Below are 21,179 nucleotides of genomic sequence, written 5' to 3'. Positions count from 1 at the left end.
TTTCCAAGGTTTTTTTCCTTACATTCCATCGCATTCTGGGTTCAGTGCAACTCTGCACTCAAGATTTTAATCACACCACTCTTGTAATTAATTTCCATATTACCTGCAGTTTCCCCCATATAATAATTAACAAACACTTGAGGGGAAGAAGGGTCTGTGGTTAAGGCACCAAACTGGGACTCGGGAGACAGGGGCTCTGGCACAAACTCGCTGGGTGACACTAGGCAAGTCATTCCATCTCTGTTTGGAGACCTTTGCGTTGTCCATCTACAGTGCAAGCTCTTCGAGGCAGGAACTCTCTCTTACTATGCATCTGTATGTACAGCAACAAGCACAAAAGAGCCCGATCTCAGCTTGGGCCTCTAGGCACTACTGAAATACAAACAATTAAACAATCCTGTGGCACAAGATGAAGCAGTGAGGCCCAAACCCAATACCTTGAAGTGCTTTGTCTGGTGGTGGACACTTCTCACCAAACGATCACTCTATAGCTGACCTCCGAGTCCGCATTCTCAAAGGAAATCTACACAACACCTTCAATGACAAGCCTGGGAGCTTAAATTCATAACTTTGCTAGACACTAAAAATCATGGACTGAACAGAGACACTAGATTTATGGCTTATTACAACAATCTATAACCCAGTAGCAGCCCCCCCAGCTGCCTTCCCCCAACTCCCTCTTTTCCTCCCTATGACTGGAGGGGTGTTATTGGGCCACTTCACCTTGAAATGTGTGTTAATTACTTATGCTACACAATCCCTTCCACTTTGTACTCAGCTGTGACACTGAGTCCGTTTCCCAGACCTGAAGAGGAGCTCTGTGTAAGCTTCTCTCTCTCACCAACAGAAGTTGGTCCAATAAAAGATACCAGCTCACCCACCTTCTCTCTCTATTATCCTAGGATCAACATGACCTACCATACTGCTACATAAAGGAAGAGAATGTAAGTTTAAAGGAACCACTGTGCGGAACATGGTCTGCAGGAGCTTGGTAGGCAGCAAATTCAGTGATATTGAACTAATAAGTTGGCTACCCAGAATGCCATCCCTGTTGTGCTCCCTACACGTACACAGAACAGATCTCTGCCTAAAGCTAAATAAAGTGCTAGCTAACCTAAGAAGAGGCAAAGAAGAGACCTCAGCTCAAAACAAAGACTCTATATAAACAAGACAGACAGACACATCTGACCTGCGGTGGTGGGAGAGGGGTGTAGTTAGATGTTCACAATACATTACAAGCAGCTTTCCTGGACTCTTGGCACATTTGTGCATCACACCAGCACTAACAGCGGCAAACCCAGCCATCTTCCCAAAGCCAGGAAATAAAAACAGTCCTCCACCCCAATTATCAATCCCAGCCCTTTGGTGTACACTGCTCCTTTCCCAAAAGCCTGGGCAAAAAGATAGGGGTTCCAAGAGAGATGCGCTATTTCAGACCAACAGGAGAGAAGGGTTCATTCTAGAGAACAGCCTGCCTGTTGCCCCTCTGGTTTATCAATGGCCTGTGCTGATCTCAAGTACGGCAGTGTAGCCCAGCGACAGAGCAGGTCTTTGGCCTGGAATCTCTTTTTTCATGTAGGGCTTTATCGGTCAAAGCCAACACCTTAAGCACCACCCAGAAGTCCAACACACAGACAATGCAAAACCCAGAGTGTTGGGGTTATGTGCTTCCCACAGGACACGCCACGTAACGTTCAGCTGCCACATTCTGTACCAGCTTCGGTTTCCAGGTATGTGCTTGCCAGAGGCACCCTGGGTGAAAATGGAGTGAGATGGAAACAAGAGAAGAGACCCCACAGGATGCCCCCATTCCATGGGATAATTGCAATTCTGCTGAACGGTTGTAAAAGGAGTGCCCAACACAAAATCCTGGCTAGCTGGTCCTCTCTAACAAGGTGGAGTGAAGTTAGATATCTGGGACACCCAAACAAAGGAAATGGGCTTGGCTGGAACATGGCTTGCCCAGGAAGGAAGTTATCCACCTCTCTCCGGGGCTGTCTGTTCATATACATACAGTAGTTGTACAGACCTGCCAAGAGCAGGTGAACAGAAAACGTATTCCACTGTCAGTCACCGTGTGTGAAACAAGAACAGGCAAATGAGCATGGCAGCCAGCCTGACCCTCCCTTTAGAGAGCCTGACCAGCCATCCCTTGGAGGTTACTTGGAAGAGATTATCTCCAGAACCTGCTGGGGAACAAGGTCATGTTTTGCCAACCAAGACTCAGGCTGCCCACTGGTTTGCACCAGAGCAGTGCACTCAGTTGCCTTCTGTCACTGCCCTGAAAGCGCTTCTTACCCTCACCGGCGGCCCCTTCCTGCTCAGCACTGTCATCCTCCATTTCCTGCTCCACATCAGCCACCTCTTCGCTCTCCTCCGCATCATCCAGCTTCTCAATTATATTGGCAACAGTTTCTCTCACTGATGGCCTGCTGGAGTTCACAGGCTGTAGAGCAGGCAGGGTATCCAAACGTCTGCTCAGACTCCTGGAGGCAGCTGGCGGTGAGGACCTTGGTCTGTCAGAAGCTAGACATTCAGAGAGTTAGGTTAAAACAGCAGCTCTGTCCCAAATGTATCTTTATAACATTTATTGTGGCACTTGTGGCAAGTATGAAACATATCCAGACGCCAAGGGAAGAGTTTGCATGAGTTGCCCTCACTTGACTCAGGACAGTTCAGAGTTCGCGCTGTGCATTAGGAAGTGGGTTTGAAAGAGACCTTCACAGCTGGTTTTTCTCAGCCCCTGCTTCAGAGAGCCACCTGGTGCATTAGCAGCATTAGCTATATTCTAGCAGCAGCAGAACTAGACTGCATCGTCAGCCTTTGATATTAATGGAACACAAACACCAGTGCCCTTAGGACGTGCTCCCTTTCTTCTCCTCCTCTCGTTCCCTTTGCTCAACCCAATCCTCACACACCTTTCCCTTAGATTCTCTCACACCTTCCTCTAGGCTGCCAGTTTGGCCCAAAGTTCCCTCCCTCTCTTGATTCATATCCGTCCCCCAAACTAATTTCTTCCCCCAAGCTCATGAGTGAGAACCCTCCAGAGTTGGAACATTATTGGCCTGTTTCTCCAGGATGCTGTGCTATAGGAAAATTGGAAGCTTCACAGGACAGGGAACTTCTCTCTCCACAGCTGTTCGGTACAGCACCGTGTACTGGCTGTGCTTAAATACTGATCGAACCTGGAGGAAATGTCACATCTGGCCTCCTGACAAAAGTTGTAAGATAGGAAGTGAGTGTAAAAAATGCCAGGATAGTCCCAGGGCTCTGTATTTTAATCACAATCCTGTGTGGTTTGCAGGAAGAGCTGTGCAAAGCTATTGACCATTTCAGATGGTGACCCTGATGCAGCAAGGCAGGAAGGTAAGCAGGAAAAGGATGCTGCCGGCCCCTCCTTAGCACTGCAACCCTGCCTCAAACTCTGTCAAGGCAGCAGGTGCACTCACAGACATGTCAGCCATCAGTGTTAGTTCCTGCCCAGAATGGAGTTCCTACTCAGCCTCCCATAAAGGCCAGGTGTTAAGCTGGCAGCGCTCTAGGCCCTTGACAGCTGGGATGATTTAGTTGGGGATTGGTCCTGCTTTGAGCAGGGGGTGGGACTAGATGACTTCCTGAGGTCCCTTCCAGCACTGATATTCTATTATTCTATGAATGAAACTGTGCCCACCTGTAAATATCCCAGAGTCAGGGCCAGGTTTAAATAAACAATTCATAGAACGTGTAACTTGGATGAAAATGGAAGAGATCAGACCAGCACAATGAATGTCGCAAATCTAAGCGTGGACTTGAACAATGGTCTATGCTCAGACCAATTTCAAACTAGACCCTCGATACAGAGCTGGTCTAGAACAGGGCTTTCCTACCATGAACTAGAAACAAAAGCAGTAGATAAAATCCTGGACGGGGAAGACCCCTAACTTCCAGGTGAGGAGAGGAGAGAAGACTTTTTTCATACATTCGTCAATTCCAAGGCCAGAAGGGATCATTGTGATCATCTACTCTGACCTTCTGTACAGCAGAGGCCATAGAACATCCCCCAAAATAATTCCTAGAGCAGATCTTTTAGAAAAACATCCAATCTTGTTTGTTCTCCTGTCCCAGGCCCAGCCTGTAGCCCCAGACACCCCTCCAACTCCAGCTTGCCTCCATAATTCTCCTTTGCTGTATTTTGGTGGGGAGACCCACTTGCCAGGGAGACCCCAATTCCTGCACGCTTCTGGAGACTGGCCAGGGATAAAGATGGGGTCAAGCAGGGCATTGCTTTCTCGCCAAATGACCAGGGAGGAGGTCTTCCTCCCAGTGTGATGGGGGGGGACCCCACGGCAGAAACAAAACTCACCAACCAGGGTTGGTCCTAAAGAAACTTCTGCTCAGTGCAGGCAGGGATCCCCTGACAGTGCCTGCACAAGAAAGTGGGAGCAAAGCCCATGCCAGCAGTGGGAGAACTTGGGCTAGGCAGGGAAGGGGAGGGGAGATGGTGACAACGAAGGGTTTGTCTACACAGCCAAGAAAAACCTGCAGCTGACCTGGGTCAGCTGACTCAGCCTTGCAGGGCTTGGGCTCTGGGGCTGTTTCGTTGCTGTCTGACTGTCCCATCTCACAGGGTCCTAGAGCCCAGGTTACAGCCCAAGCCAAAACGTCTACACAGCAATGAAACAGCCCCGCAGCCCAAGCCCCACGAGCCCAAGTTGGCTGGAACAGGCCGGCCCCGGCCATCTAGTTGTTGTGTAGACATAACAATGGGGAGGACAGGGGACTCTCTTCCCCTGGAGGGCTTTAGGCCACAGGGTGGGCCTGGCAAAGTGCCAGGCTCAGGTGTGACTAATGTATCCAGCAAGCTAGTTTGCAATGCCCATTCTTTGATTATAGGGGAAGCAGCTTACACAGCAGGTCCCAGCTCAACTCTCTTTGGCTCCTACGGTGTTCAACGCCAGCCACCCGCTCTTCTGCTCCAGGAAGTTGCTCTGCATAACTGCTCCCTCGGGTACGTTCTCGCTGCTCTGAGCTCAGGCTCACGGCCCGTCCCCGAGACTCAGTGGCCATCTGGTCAGTGTGTTCAGGATCCCGGGCCAAGTCCTTCTTCTGAAGTCTCTGTGTCATGCCCTCCTCGGCATCCACGTCAGACAGCATGCCCTCCTCAGTAGCTGCATTAGAAGCCTTTCTCCCTTGCACTGGAATTTTTCCTTTCAAGAGCTTTTGTTCAGGAGCAGAAAACCCTGCTTGGCTTTGTTCACCGAGCTGCGGCTGAGCAAAGAGCTCCGTGTTGCTGAGGATGATTTCAGTATCACTCGTCCCCATGGTCATTCCAATCATGGATGTTGCTTGCGACTCCGCCAGATAATTTTGTGCTGGTTAGAAATTTTTAAAATAAGTTTAATCTGCGGAATCATTCAGGGCCCTAGGAAAGTAAAGACATTAGCAGGACATGCATACAGAGTCATTAACTCAAAACTCTAGCCCTGCCCTTGATGTCAATCCATAAGCCTTTATAGCAGTTTAATGCCAGTCACAAGGACATGTGCTTTCTACACCAACCCATAGCATTCTGGATAAGAACAGCAGAACAATGCAGACATCGCTCTCCAAACCCCAGGGCACCCAAAGAATTACTGGGAGACTTCATTCTGCCAGTAGCTACTGAAAAGTTCTCATGGAGTTCCCCATCTGCCGCGGGCCCATATGAACAGGTCCTTCATGCACTTGGATTGCTTAGGGCCAAGAGCAATTAGAGGACAGAAAGGAGACTTGCAAAACCAATCTGCAAGTAGAACAAATCAGATCAGAGTTATAACAATCTCTAGCCTAGAGAGGGGAGAATTGTTGGTTCCACCCTCATGGGGGCTTTGAGGACAACACAATGGATGTGCAGAGCTGTTGTGGCATTGCCAGAGACTTCAGTGCAGTAGTGGTTCCTATTGGGAACTCTGACCAGGAAGACATCCATTAAAGCAGAAATCCCCAGGGAGGGCCAGGAGGTAAAAAAGCCCAGTGAGAGAGAGAGATGTTTGGAAGGACAAGAGAATTCAATAGTAGCTCAACAAGGCATCTTCTGCAGAATGATACAAGTGTAGAGATCTGCTCAGTTCTGTTGTCAATAAAAGTCAGGCAGTCTCTGCATTCTGGGGTCTTTGCCAGGTCTGCATTCCTCAGTCTGTCCTGAGCCCTGGCTAACTGTCTGCTGTGGAACAGTGGAGCTGCCCACTCATTTGATAGTACTAGCCGTCAAGAGCACGTAACACCACTTTGCCAAGAACTGTGCTAGCTTCTGGGTGCCACTCAAGGTGTGGCTATTTATAAAGCTCTGAAATACTTTGGATTCTGGCCACCTCTTTCGTTCCACAAAAGCACACTAAGGCTATGTCTCCCCTTGGAGTTGGAGGTGTGATTTCCCGCTCAAGTAGACATACTTGCACTAGCTCAGCTAAAACTACCAGTATAGCCACAATAGTTTGGGCTGCGACAGCATGGGCTAGCCACCCCAACTACAAACCCAGCTGGACCCCATGGGTACCTACATAGGGTGGCTATCCTATGCCACTGCCTGTGCTCCCACAGGTATACTGCTATTTCTAGTGTGCGAGCACAAGAAAACCTAATGCGAGTAACATCTACTCAAGCTGCAAATCACACCCCTAGCTTCAAATGTAGACAGCCTGTGGCGACCAGCATTTTATCAGATAGATCATGAAGGCAGCTGGGGCACCCTTCCCAACAATCCCTAGATTTGAACATTCCTGGGCTGGAGACAGGTCCTGCTCAGTGGAGAGCCCCCAAATTATGGGATTTCCTTCCTCCACTGGTCTGACAGAGCCAGAGCACCTGGAGCACAATGCAAGTGTTACACTCCCAGAGCAGGGATGGTTTTAAAACTGGAGTTGATTAAACTTAGGATCCCCAACACACTTCACTTTCACAAGCCGCAGTGCTGCTGAGTCTGTCTAGAGCACACCTGGCTCTGACCTCTTTAACAGAGCTCCAGTCGGTACAGGGACGGGGTGCAGTGAAATAACTTGGGCGTTCCAGGCAGCTCATACAAAATTCACACTGACATTAAAATACTCTAACATATGCACGTATTACCTCATGAGTGCTGCACCAGACTCACGTATAATGACGACTGCCTGATTGCGGGGAGCCAGTTTAGTGATGAGCCTACTTGCAGAGTGTCCTTTTCTTTACTTGGGCTTTTTCAAGTGATGTATATCCACCTAGTGAGATCTTTATTTTTTATACCTTTATAGAAAAGGAATATTAGCCTTGTGCCCTTTTTCTGTTTCTTTTTGATGGAAGATGGAGAACTAATGGAACAACGATGTCCCAAGAGAGAAAGATTTTTACTCAAGACTGTTTAAAACTCTGGCTTTGTCAACACCTATTGTACTTCAATGACTAGTACACATTACGGAAAACAACATCTTTGCTAAAGATTTGACATCCTAAAAGGTGGGCAGCTCCAGTACCAGAGCTCTGAGAGCCCTAAGAGTCCCTCTGACAAAGCTAGGGGAGGGGGTGAGCTGACAGTCCTGAAATTTGTAAAAGTAAAAAACAAGCAGGAAAATGTTTACTGAAAACCCTTCCAGGCCTTCTTTCTCCAGCATGAAGCAGCAGAGAGGGAGCACGAGCCCTGTTTATGTCTTAAAACCCTGTGCAGGTGACAGTTAACTTGACTAAAGGGTTTAACACACACTGACAACAGAGATCTTTAATTTGAAACACAGCGAAATTATTGTCTCAAATTGGCTAGAAGATCTTCAAATTGCCATGTGGGTTCTCCTGCGCACTTCCCACCCTACCCCATTACTCCGGAAGATCCCAGCTGCTGGGGTAGAGGACTACAAGGGCCTGTGCTCCCAGAGACCTCAGTTCCAGCAGCTGCATTTTACCTGTATAGTTTCATCGTGAGCAGAAAGGAGGTGAAACGATAGGTGGTACGCAGCACTTCCCAGCAGCGAGGGAACACCATGGAGACACAATGACCGCAGGCTCAGTACAGAGCGGCTCTGTAGCTATGGCTAGATGTGACTGAAATCAGTCAGTCACAACACTTTAGTTACCACCACCTCCTCCCTCAGTCCCAGGTCTCCTAAGGCCCAGTCTCACTAAGGAGATGCCAAACAGGAAGCATGGATTCAGAACCACCTCAGGCTCCTGACTCCTGTTTAAGCAGTGACGGCCGCTAATTAGCAGGATGTAAGTAGACTCAGACCAGTGATACTGAGAGAAGGAGGCTCAGGCACCAAGGACAGGTTGAGTCACCAGAATAGCTAGAAGGAGGTTTGTGCCCCTCTCAACTTCATGTTTAGGATCACTTCCATGTCACTGTAAATCCTAGAAATCCTGAAACCCTAGCCATCTGTTTCTCCACACAAACACCCTCCCCACCCAAAACAGGAGAAACAACAGTCACAACACCCACTGCCTTTTATCTGCAACAAATTCTGCTCCACGCCTCCTTCGAAAGCCTCCACATTGACAGTTTTGCGATTCTTTGGCCTGCGGATTAAGCCTCTTTTTTCAACAGACACTGGTGGTACCGGGGTAGCAAGAGAGATCTGAAGAGACCTGAAAAGGGAGAAAGAGTGTAACACCGCTCCAGACCTACCGTTTCCCACTCCCATCCCAGATCACTTTTGCCTCTAGCCAGAGAATGGGACTTTAAACATTGTGTTAACTTGAGGAGATTCTCTACAGGGTTAGGTCAACATAAGCGGCCTTGCGTTGACCTCGCCATGCAAGTGTCTTCACTTAAATTTGGTTCCCACCAATGTAAGTGCCTCTATGCCGATTTAATAACACCACCTCCCTGAGCAGGGTAGAGTCACAGTCGATGCAATTAGATCAACCCAGCATGAGTGTAGACACCGTGTTGCTTATGTTGACTGTTATTGGCTTTCAGGAACCGTCCCACAGTGCCCTATAATGGTACTACAATCGATAAAGTGCTACTAGTTAGGACACACACTGCTGATCCAAGGAACCAAGTGTACATGTACGTACGTATGTGCGCACACACACACACACGTGATATAAGTGCGGTGGCTGTATGCCAACACAAGTTAGCCTACAAAATTATGTTGACCTCATACCCTGCAGTTCTAGTCCCTGCAGAGCAATGACAATGGTATTGAGTAACCTAACTACCTTCTTGTACTAAAGTATCATTTTAGAATAATAGTTCAGAGAAGATGTATCTTGAAAACAAAGCATATTGCATGTATATCTGGTTCTTCCCTAAGGCTGAGTTCCCTGGATCTGTGGGGCTCAGTTCCTTCAGACTCCTCCACAGAGCCTGTCCATACCAGCTTGTCAGCTTAGACAGCTGCATGCAAGTGAACCCCTCCCCACCCCCAAAAGGCTTTTTAACTCTTTAGTCATTTGCTCTCTAGTTCTCAGCACTGCAGAACAAGATTTGTAAACAGGAGACAAAACAGAGGCTCTTATAAGCTAACAGCTGCAACTCCCCCATAATCATCTTTCCAGCACATATCTAGATACTCTTATCTGGGAAGCCAATGTTTTGTTTCCCTGCTTGTTCTTCTCACAGCTTTATTCAATTAGATCAACACAGTCATGCAGGAAAGTCTTATAATTATCGCAATGTAAGTTGTACAGTCTCTCTCGATAACTAGGTTACACGTCAATACTCCTAGAGTCTCATCTGGCAGCTCCTGCAGTATTCACAACATTATGTATCAGCTCCATTTCTGTCACAGTTGTGACTTTGCTTGCTGAGCAACCGAGTTCCCTACTCCTCTCCTCCTAATGCCTTTTGGTACTGAGATCCCTCAAGAGGGCATTCAGTAGTTTGAGGTCTTTCTCTATGCCTCCAGCTAGTATCTGCCATACTGTCCAACGTCAAAAGGGTTAGCCAGCAACAAGCACCTTCAGAAAAGGGCTCCACCAGAAAGGTATGGGATGCATTCTAAAACCAAAGTTGACATGAGCCCTTAGCGGACAGAGGGGGGAGTGTAGGAAATTCCCTGAGGTTTAATATTTTAAATTATTTGTGCCTTCCACAGCTGGTGCAGAACAAGAATTAAGAACCATTTTAACTGTGATCTCCAGCACACAACTCACCTCTTCCCCTTAACTGCATATAAATAGTGGAAACACATTTGGGCAATTTAAATAATCTGACACCAGTCTGCTTTAGCAAAATAGTTTAACATACAATAGATTATCTAACATTAAGCTACATATTTCAGGTGAATCAGCATGATTGTGACATGTTTTACTGTTTCCAGTCTACAGAGAGCTGTACTGTTATGTACCTGAAAAAAGACTAACACTTAAGAAGCCTTAAACCTAGGAGGGAAGCCTTAAAAAGTAAAGAAACTTATAGATTCCCTCCTGCAAGATACAAGAAGAAAAAGGCTTCAGAACACATCTGGGAAAGCATTTAATATTGACTTTCTGTTAGTGTCCACAGTACTGTGGGCTGTCCACACACAAGGAAACAGGTTGTAAACTCTTCAGGGCAATGGCTAAGACAAGCAACATACAAAGCAGAGGAGAGGTACACATTATGAATGCTAAAATAAATACAAATAAAGGCCAGATATACCCGACTGTCGCTCAACCTTTCCATCAGGTATCACAGCTAAAGCGTGTCTTAAGGAGAGATCTGAAGGCAGGAAGGACAGGCTCGGCTCAAAGGGGAGGGAGCAAAGGCATAAGCAGCATGGAAGAAAACGCAGAGGTTGTGGGAGAAGCAAAGACAAGGGCAGTCATGGATGGCATCCCTGGCGGAGCACCAGGCAATGCGATAAGAGTGGCTAGCTAGGGGCAGCAGCATTGTGGAGAGTCTCGAAGGTGAGGACAAGCAGCTTGAACTACATGCAGTGGAAAAGAGGGAGCTGATTGAGAGATCTGATGTGCGCCAAGTAATGGACAAAGATGACCATAGCTACATTGTGCACGGATGACAACATTGGAGCAGAAGGCAAGAGGGGCCAGGGAAGAAGACACCACATCAATATGGGAACTGATGAGGATCCTAGATGAGGCTTAGCTGTAGGGACAGAGGAGGCCACATCATAGAAATGTAATCGAAGACCAACAGGATTTGAATCCAGCCTGAATGTGTGGGGCAATGAAGAGGGAGGACTCAAACCAGAACGGATTTAAAAGACCGCCTTTCATCCACAACCCCAGGATATCAGAGGGTATGCAATCAACTATCACCAACACCCGGTATCAAACTAGGGAACTGTTTTATCATTACTGTTCAACCTACAGGGTCCTATTGTATGTTGCTGTGACAGGGAAAAAAGTGGGTAGGGGGTGGTGGATATAGGTAGTTCTGCTTCCTGGTGCAGAACTGCCCAACGGAGAGACTGCTCAGACCTGACTTACTGCGGCTGTGGAGTTCAAGAGAGCTCTTCTGAAGACCATGTACTGGCCCGTCCTGCCTGCTCCTCCCAGCTAGAGAAGGTCTGATGAATCAGAGCAGTTGTAGTCATGCTAGTCAAAAGCAAAGGCCTTTGTGGTTTAACTCACCTTGTCAGAGAAGAGTTGTCCAACGCTGGCTGGGCTGAAAAAAGTTTGAGGCACATATTAGCTGAGTATGGCACAACCTGTACAGATATTACTAGTTCGAGGGAACAATCTTATCCATTCTCCACCTTCCAGGGCTGGTTACACTACGATTCCCCAAGAGCAAAGCTAGTATGTTACATCCACTGCCTCATATTTAAGGCACCATGAGTCGGGCAGAAATAACACAGAAAAATATTCAGTGGTTTTCCTGTATTTCACTAATTTTCAGTTTGTTTTAGGAAAATAAAATGACAGCTTCACGATTCCTATTCTGAATTGCAATGCTACTTATTAACATGTTAGTGGCTAGTTCTCTGAAAGGGCAATAGACTGTTGATACAAAAGACAGCTTAATGCAAGAGAAGCTACCTCATTCAGTAACATTAACCCCATTTATGTTATTAGTCACACTATATTAGAATTTTAGGCTCATCACAACCGCCCTTCTGTGATCCTGTCTCTCCCAGGTAATAAAGAGGCATCTGGAGACTTTGGGAGCATATTTGAAATCTAAATACACCACAGTCCCAAGTAAAGTAGTTACTAAAAGCTGCCCCTTGTCCATGCAGCCCCAGGAGAAAGAAGGCCAATTTGGCTTTTGGTAGAGCTGCAAAGTGTGAACTTTTATAGATTCTAATATTCTAAGGCCACAAGACATCACTGTGATCATCTAGTCTGACCTCCTGTATAACACATACCATAGGACTTCCCTGAATGGATTCCTGTTTGAACTAGAGCATATTTTATAGAAAGACATCAAATCTTGATTTAAAGATTTCCAGTGATGGAGAATCCACCACAACCTTTGATAAGTTGTTCCAATGATTAATTACCCACACTGTTAAAAATTTACATCTTATTTCAAGTGTGAATTTGTCTAGCTTCAACTTCCAGCCATTGTCTAGTAGAGTGAAGAGCCCTCTATTATCAAACTGCTGTTCCCCACGTAGGTACTTATAGACTGTAATCAAGTTGCCTCTTAACCTTCTCTTTGTTAAGCTAAAATTTAGAATTCAAAGTGGAAGAATACCAACTTGGAAAGCCATCCTGAGAGTCACAAATGGAGGAGCTGCTCAGGGAGGAGCCAGTTACTTTTAACTTGGGTGGTTTTAGTAGCTCAACAATGTTTATTTTTAATCTAAAGAGATGGCCTTTGGCCCACCTCCAGAGCGCCCCTTTTGTACTTGCAACACACACCGCTTCCTGGTGCAGAACTGCTGAACAGAGAAGCTGCTCAGAGCTGACCTACTGCAGCTGTGGAGTTCAAGAAAGCTCTTTTGAAGCTCCCTGAAAACCTTGGAGTAAAGAGTCAAGAAAGGAGTTCACCGATTCTGCCTTACCAAGGTTTCGAGGAAGTCGCTCATCTGCTCCTCTCTCAAAGTCAGAAATGCTGAACTTCTTTTTCTTCCTACTCATGTGTAATGCAGTGATAACTGTGCCCTCAGGAACAAAGTCTGGCAGATGCATTTCCAGGCTACCAAAACAAACAAGCCAAGGTTTTAGTGCAGGCCAACATTCTAGTGTTATCATCCAGGTACGCTCAGCTCCCCAAGACTTGCCCCTGGGCTGTAGCAGCAGTAACATTTATTTCTGTTTCCTACCTTTTGGAGCAGCAGAAATGAGGAACTAAGCAAAGATAGGCTCAGCAAATACAAGAAGGTGCCACTCATTTGTCTTACCAGCCAAAGCAGATTTCAAGGAGGAGAGCAAAAGAGATCCAAACACGTTTTCAATTAAGGGTTCTGTGAACTTGAGGCAAAAATGAAGGATCAGATCAGACTCAACCCAGTTTCACAATTCTCCCCCCCATAAGAACAAGAGATGGCAATGAACATTTATCGCTGTACAGCTTGGTAAACAGGAAGGCGTCATCAAGAAATGTCATAAAGGATGCTTGAATATAGGAGAACAGGAGAAAGATGCTTCTCTAATCAGGGATTTGGGCCAGGAGCAGAAAGCTAGCAGGAAAGAAGATGTAAAAAAATTGCCCTATTTTACCCCTCCATGCTGGCAAGAGCCTTCTCATGTGAGAGCAAAGCTTGACTCGAACCTGCAAAGGGGCACAGAAGCTTGAAGGGAGATGTCAGAGTGGGAAAGGGAGCACGGTGAAGCTGAGCTGGGGGAGGGGCAATGCAGTGATGGTGGAGAGGATCTCAGGGGATGGAAACCGTTCAAATCCCAACACTGCTGAGGCAGCAAGATCTTCAGCAATCTTATTCCAGTCCATTGCCCATCCCCACTATGTTACAGCGCGTTGGATCCGCACAGCTCCATAGCTACAGGACAATAGAACGCTCCTTTCGGCCCTGCTGCACCCCCTTCTCAGCCCTCTGCACCTAGGCCAGTGGGACTGGAGCAGATCAGTCAGTAGGTTACTCCGCAATGGGAACAGCAGGCTTGCCGGACATGTGTAGTTTGGCATCCCCTGAGGGAAGAAAAGTGCCTACACCATTCAGTTGTAATTTATTAACATTTCCATGTGGTGTTCCCCCCCGCAACAGTGACATCTGCTGGGGAAGGTCAGAAGTGCATCTGTTTTTCACTGCTTTTGTTACAAGTTTAAGGCAAGCATTAATTATTATCATTATTAATTCTTCTTATTATTATTAAAGGACACCTGCAAAGGAGAAAAAATGGGCTGATGTCCTTTTTTGCTTCTTTATGACAGGAAAAAACCTGAAAGACTGGTTAGAAAAGAAGTGTGTGCTTGTTTTTCACAATTGCTCTGGAAGGCTGTAGGGCAACTGGAAAAACAGTAACAAGTGCCAAGAAAACGAAAGGTGAGCAATGGACAGAAGGGATTTTTTAGCCAGACAACTTAAAACTTTGTTTACAACTATTTAATCTCAACGAAAGTTAATATTTTGACAAACGAAGTCTCTCAAAGATCCAACAACTCCTTCCCTTTGGTTAAGATACAAGAGCTGACAATAGACATTGTCTGAGACTTCCAAGAACTCCACCATCAAAACCAGGGAAAGAAAAGCCTTCTCATGGTTTCTTTCTCCATCATAAAGAAAGAAAAAGGTGCACAGACCCACTTGCTCAAAAATACTCTGCAGGTCACCTTTAAGGTAGGTTATTTGTCATTGCAAGAAAATTCAGATTTATAGAAAAAATGGAAACAGTCACTGGGTCATTATTTTGAGCAAAATATTCTTTACTGTGCAGTAACAATTAATGACAGCTCTGTATAAGCTCAAAAGCTGGTCTATCTCACCAACAGAAGTTGGTCCAATAAAAAACAACAACAAAAAAAATTACCTCCCCCACCAAGTCTCTTTAAAAACCTTAATGACAGGTTTCAGAGTAGCCGCCGTGTTAGTCTGTATCCGCAAAAAGAACAGGAGTATAAATTTGTTAGTCTCTAAGGTGCCACAAGTACTCCTGTTCTTTTTAAAAACCTTAAGTAACTCCTCCATTTTCCACTACACTGGGCATACAGTCAAGTTTACAAAAGTAGATGGAGGAACTTTGCTAAGTAGGTTCAAGACCATGACTGATTGTGGGGGGAAAACACCCTAGAAGTCATGATTTGCTTAATCAGCATAGTAAGTAATCTTCTCAGATTGCATTTCGCATCAGTGCCCAGATACAATGGTCTTGTTACTATATAGTTACAATGTCAGAAGCAACGTAGTGTCTAACAGTTACTTATTGAAGAGTTCATTTCAGCCTGCATCCTGCAATCACAAGCCTAAATATGTTTATTTTAGGAGACTAGTTAGTAGTTCCTAGAACTGCACCTGCCCAACTCCCCTGCCAATTTTTGTGGTTTTGCAATCACATTTTAATTTTTTAAACAGTTTCTTTCCCTATATTGTGAATAACCCACACAAACAGGGGGAAATGAATATACAAGGGAAACAATGAAAGTGATTAAACACAAAATGCTGAAAAATGAATTTTCTCCCTTATCAACCAGTTGCAGTGATCTTAGCTGTTTCCTGTAACAATAGTATGTAAAAGGTTTTCAGACAGAAGTGAAATTTGTAAGATGATTGTATCCTTTTCATTCTCAACAGGAACAGTTTTAACAGATTGGATGATGGTTGGGTATTTTTTATTTGTTAAGAGGAGTATCTAGAGCTGAAAAAGGCATTTTTATTTATATGTAAATAATTTTTTTTGGTGAATAAATGAATGTCTAAGTTAGAAGTATAAAATTACACCTAATGTTAAGATGAGGCATCTGGATAAGCAGACAGCTAATAGTCTGACCATGTTTTGGCCTCATACCAGCTAACCAAGGAGAAAACACAAACAAAACAATAAAAAGAGGTGGTTTAGGTCTCCTGATTCTCTTTCAAGTAGTCATCTGCATTTAAAACCTTCATCTACCGCATGCCATTGCCAGGAACGAGGTGGTCTTTTAGAGCTCCCTGCCCTTTGCAGGATGAGCACCTCCTGAGCCAATCTGGCCCAAAGGGAAACTTGCAAGGAGATATTTTTTTATTTTTTTTTTGGCCAATCTGTGTGAAACCTTCATGATCACTACTGACATGTTCTAGGCAAATTCCCAGACACAAACCAACTAAGTAATAAGGAAATGAAGAAATAAAGCATGTCAATAAGTTATACTGGACTGGGATGGGATAGCCCCTTTTCTCCCATATCTTTTCTACCTTTATTCTAAAGAATCACATCTCCAGGGATTTAAGGCTAATGTATTAAAGACATTTACACCAATATTTTTGAAGTGTTTGTGCAGTACATTGAAACTCTGGCCATTTAAATCAGATCAGGTCAAGAAACCCTAGTTCCCCCACCACCACCACTAACGGAAGCTGGAACTCTGTCCATACTTAACAAGTTGACAGGAAACTACTTACCCACTGGAAATTCTCTCAGATGGAGGCTGTGATCCAGGCTCTTCAGGTTCTTTGGTCTCACTCATTTTAGGAACCAGAGGGGAAACTTGTGGCTCTGTCAACAGAGAGTACTTTGTTTCCACAAATTAAACTAGTAAGGAAGTTAATATGGCAGTGCAATGACGGGTACCCCACTGCTTCGTCGGGTTAACTTCTTCCTATTTCTAAACTAGGATGAAATATTTATTCACTGCCTAGGATGCCACAGTGGAGGCAAGATAGTAGCTGCCAATCGGTTCGCCCCAAGCGAGACCTGCATACTCCATGGCAAGCTCACAATTAATTTTGCAGCAAGGCTTTCTACTGGCTAGGTTTCATTAGGATTAGTAGCGTTAAAACAAACAAACAAACAAACGAACATGCAGGCAGCAGCTGACAACCCATAGTCTAGTGCACCTGATCCAAAGTTGACAGTAGTGGAAAATTTGTAGGGCTGTCGATTAATTGCAGTTCACTCACGCGATTAAAAAATGAATCACAGTTAAACAACAGAATACCAATTGACGTTTATTACATATTTTGGATGTTTTTCTACATTTTCAAATATTTGATTTCAATTTCCAACACAGAATACAAAGTGTACAGTGCTCACTTTATACTATTATTTTATTACTAATATTTCCCCTGTAAAAATGATAAATAATATTTTTCAATTCACCTAATACAAGTACTGAAGTAAAGTGCAACTTACAAATGTAGATTTTTGTGTGTTACATAACTGCACTCAAAAACAAAACAATGTAAAACTTTAGAGCCTACAAGTCCACTCAGTCCTGCTTCTTGTTCAGCCAATCGCTACAACAAACAAGTCTGTTTACATTTACAGGAGATAATGCTGCCTGCTTCTTATTTACAACGTCACCTGAAAATGAGAACAGGTGTTCACATGGCACACTTGTAGCCGACATTGCTAGGTATTTACATGCCAGGTATGTTAAACATTCGTATGCCCCTTCATGCATCAGCCACCATTCCAGAGGACATGCTTGCATGCTGATGACGCTCGTTAAAAAAATAATGCGTTAATTAAATTTGTGACTGAACTCCTTGGGGGAGAATTGTATGTCTCCTGCTCAGTTTTACCTGCATTCTGCCATATATTTCGTATTATGGCAGTCTCAGATGACAACACAGCACACGTTGTTCGATTTAAGAACACTTTCACTGCAGATTTGACAAAATGCAAAGAAGGTACCAATGTGAGATTTCTGAGGATAGATACAGCACTCGATCCAAGGTTTAAGAATCTGAAGTGCCTTCCAAAATCTGAGAGGGACGAGGTGTGGAGCATGTTTTCAGAAGTCTTAAAAGAGCACAGTCCGATGTGAAAACTACAGAACCCGAACCACCAAAAAAGAAAATCAACCGTCTGCTGGTGGCATCTGACTCAGATGATGAAAATGAACATGCATCAGTCCGCACTGCTTTGGATCGTTATCACGCAGAACCTATCATCAGCATGGACGCGCGTTCTCTGGAATGGTGGGCAAAGCATGAAGGGACATATGAATCTTTAGCACATCAGATACGTAAATACCTTGCAACACCGGCTACAAGAGTGCCATGCAAACACCTGTTCTCACTTTCAGGTGACATTGTAAACAAGAAGCAGGCAGCATTATCTCCTGTAAATGTAAACAAACTTGTTTGTCTGAGTGATTGGCTGAACAAGAAGAAAGATTGAGTTAACTTGTAGGCTCTAAAGTTTTACATTGTTTTATTTTTGAGTGCAGTTTTTTTGTGTACGTAATTCTACGTTTGTAAGTTCAACTTTCATAATAAAGAGATTGCACTACAGTACTTGTATTAGGTGAATTGAAAAATACTGTTTCTTTTTTACAGTGCAAATTTTTGTAATAAAAATACAAAGTGAGTACTGTACACTTTGTATTTTGTGTTGTAATTGAAATCAATATATTTGAAAATGTAGAAAACATCCAAAATATTTAAATAAAGGGTATACTATTATTGTTTAATTGGGTGAGTCATCACGATTAATTATGTTAATTGCTTGACAGCCTTAATTTTTTTTTAGAAAATTCTAGTGTAGCCGTAAAGGCTAAGGCAACACTGCTATGCATGTCCAGCGGTTCTAATAGACGATAGAATGGCAGAAATTCTCTGCCATGTTTGCAAAGGCGAAACAGACTATCTTGAAAGTGAACACTTCTTGCATGACACTTTCAGCTGCAACACACTGATACCTACCTTTTTGTATAAGGGAATCACAAAATAGTTTGTAATCTTTGATTACTCTGTTGTGCAGAGGAGGAATTCAGACTAACTCCCACTCCCCAGATCCTTTAAAGAATTGTTTCACTGCTGTCTGCCTTCCTGGAGAAGGATTTTCCACTTACGGGTCTGGATGATTCTTCTGAGCACCACCCTTGGCGTATCATTATCAAGATCAGGGAGAATAGTTGGTGTCTTCTTTGGCAGGGAGGTTTTGTCAGAAATGCTTTGCCTCCTTGGATCAGATAAGTGCTAGAGGAGAAATCAAAGACGGCCAATTCAAGCTCTCATTTTCACCAACAAACCTGAACGTTAGAAGCAAAAGTGTTAAGGACATATCGTCTGGTGACAGTTAATCTAGGTCAGTGGTCTCCAAAGTGGGGTGCGCACAAGAGGATCCTTGGGGGTGCGCAGTAGGAGGAGCATTTTTTTTTTTTCGCTTCGTCACTTCAGGCGGGAGTCCGAACGGATTTTTTTATTTATTTTTTTCCCTTTGCTTCGGCAAAAATGGTAGACCCGGCGCAGCAGGGGGTGCATGCTCAAAAATTTTTTACTGATAGGGTGCACGATCAAAAAAAAGTTTGGAGACCACTGATCTAGGTAAAGCCTCCAAACACATAGTTGTATGGAGTATTTTCCTCAGATCAGAGATCCTAGTATCTATCTCTTTGGCTCCCAAAAAATACTGTCCTCCATTTGCTCTTTAGCAGCATTTGCATTTCACTTTAGGACTGAAGACAGTCCATCATCATGGTAAATCACTTAAGAGACATAAACAGACATTATGCACCGCTATAATTATGAATGGGCGTCCCCGTTTCATGAGCCACCTCCCCCCTATCCCCATCCCCCAAAAAGCCATATCTGAAAAATAAAAAAGCACAACCAAGCTGAACAGCTAAATGAGACCAAAAATGTTGCTCTCCGATCCACATGATGGATTCAAGTATTTTGTTCTCCTTAGCTGTGTGAAATTGGGAAGATCCAGGCACATAGAACTTACTTTTTTTTGTTGAGTTCCTGCCTCTCCAGAATTTACTAGTTAATAATTTACTAAAACCATTGTTTCCTTCTGCTCTCCCATTTGTATGCAGTACTCAGCTGTTGTCTCTTGCCTTAGACACTGTAAACTGTTCAGGGCAGGGATCATCTCTTTACGTTTGTACAGGGCCTACCACAGTGGGACCCTGATTTCAATGTGCTAGCACAGTGGAAATCACATTATTAATAAGAAGGGCAGAATATTTGAGAGCAGATCTGCAGAGCAGAGACTGAAGAAGTCTGCTCTTACCAAAGAAAGTGATGCAGCAGCAGCATTATCAAGTAGTTGAGTTTTTATTGCTGGAAAGAGTATTGCACAATCAGAACTGTGCTTCTATCAGATAATGTATCTTGGAAAGAGAAAAACTGCTTAGCTGGTGTGACTGATCAGTCTTCTACTGAAAAAAACAGAAGAGAGCTGAAAACCCTGTTTCAAATCACCTGTACTCATTTAAACCATTTAACAACTTGTATTAAAAACCAGACAGTCCACCACCTGGATGCTGCCTCAGGCAGGCAAACAGACTGATGTCTTACAGCTCCAGCGTGTGAACTCAGTTATGCTCCATTGCACAGCTTCTAAGGCTACAAGGGAGCATTATGATCAGCTAGTCTGACCTCCTGTTTAACACAGGCATAGAACTTCCCAGAATTAATTCCTGCTTGAACTAGAGCAGATCCTGTAGAAAGAGATCAAATCTTAATTTAAAAAGTTTCCAATAGTGGAGAATCCACCACTATCCTTGGTAAGTTGTTCCAATAATTAATTACCCTCACAGTTAAAAATCTGCAATTTATTTCAAGTCTGAATTTGTCTAACTTCTTCCAGACATTGTCTCTTGTTATATCTTTGTCTGGGAGACTGAAGATTGCTTTATCACCACATTTTTTATTTCTATGTAGGTGCTCATAGGTTCAGATCCAGACAATCCAAGGTGATATCAAAACATCAGAGGAGCCAATGGTACCTTTCTCCCCACGGACTGCCGGACCCTCTCTTTCATTTTATGGCGCAGGGTCATGGAGGGAGATGCTGCCCTGGAGTCCTGACTGACTCCGGTAGAGCTCCTGGTCCTGGGGGAAGCCCTGGTGTCAGGCATGCTGCAAAAACACAAAGCCAAGCACACTGGGTTCAGTTACGGGGGGGGACAGACCCACGACGGGGTGGTATCATGGAAGCGCTGCCCCAAAGGGGCTCGGAGGGGGGAGGGGAGACTGATGCTGGCTCTACAAGCTGCAATAGACAAGGGGAGGAAAAAGCTGGAGAGAGCCTTACACAGCAGGGGGGTCTGGGCCCAGGTGCCCCCTCAGAACGCCTCCTCCCACCCCCATGGCTGGGTTTGGGGGCAGAGCTCCCCTCATAAGCACTAGTGGTCCCCTCCGCCCCCCCACCCAGCTGAGCCTGGGGACAGAGCCCCCCTCGTGGGCACTAGTGATTCCCTCAGAGCCCCCACGTCGGGGCAAGTAGTCCCCTCCGAACACTTCCCCCCCCCC

The 21,179-nt window shown here is 44.8% G+C and overlaps 1 protein-coding gene across 1 annotated transcript in view; it reads right to left on the bottom strand.

The window, feature by feature from the left end:
- The window catches only part of CENPT (centromere protein T), a 34,659-nt gene extending 13,873 nt beyond the window's left edge, over positions 1–20,786 (bottom strand). Inside the window, exons 1-8 of the mRNA XM_034788572.1 lie at positions 20,654–20,786; positions 18,770–18,896; positions 16,374–16,467; positions 12,882–13,015; positions 11,503–11,536; positions 8,420–8,565; positions 4,887–5,351; positions 2,299–2,526 (exon numbers count right to left, since the gene is read on the bottom strand). Of these exons, the coding sequence (XP_034644463.1) occupies positions 2,299–2,526; positions 4,887–5,351; positions 8,420–8,565; positions 11,503–11,536; positions 12,882–13,015; positions 16,374–16,467; positions 18,770–18,896; positions 20,654–20,785 (1,360 nt within the window). The 5' untranslated portion in view covers position 20,786. The remainder of the gene's footprint in view (positions 1–2,298; positions 2,527–4,886; positions 5,352–8,419; positions 8,566–11,502; positions 11,537–12,881; positions 13,016–16,373; positions 16,468–18,769; positions 18,897–20,653) is intronic.
- Positions 20,787–21,179: the final 393 nt, after the last annotated feature.

The sequence above is a fragment of the Trachemys scripta genome, chromosome 13, assembly GCF_013100865.1.
Source record: "Trachemys scripta elegans isolate TJP31775 chromosome 13, CAS_Tse_1.0, whole genome shotgun sequence".
Classification (NCBI taxonomy): Eukaryota; Metazoa; Chordata; order Testudines; family Emydidae; genus Trachemys; species Trachemys scripta.
Note: the sequence above shows the minus strand (reverse complement) of the source record. Positions and strands in the feature narration are given on the sequence as shown.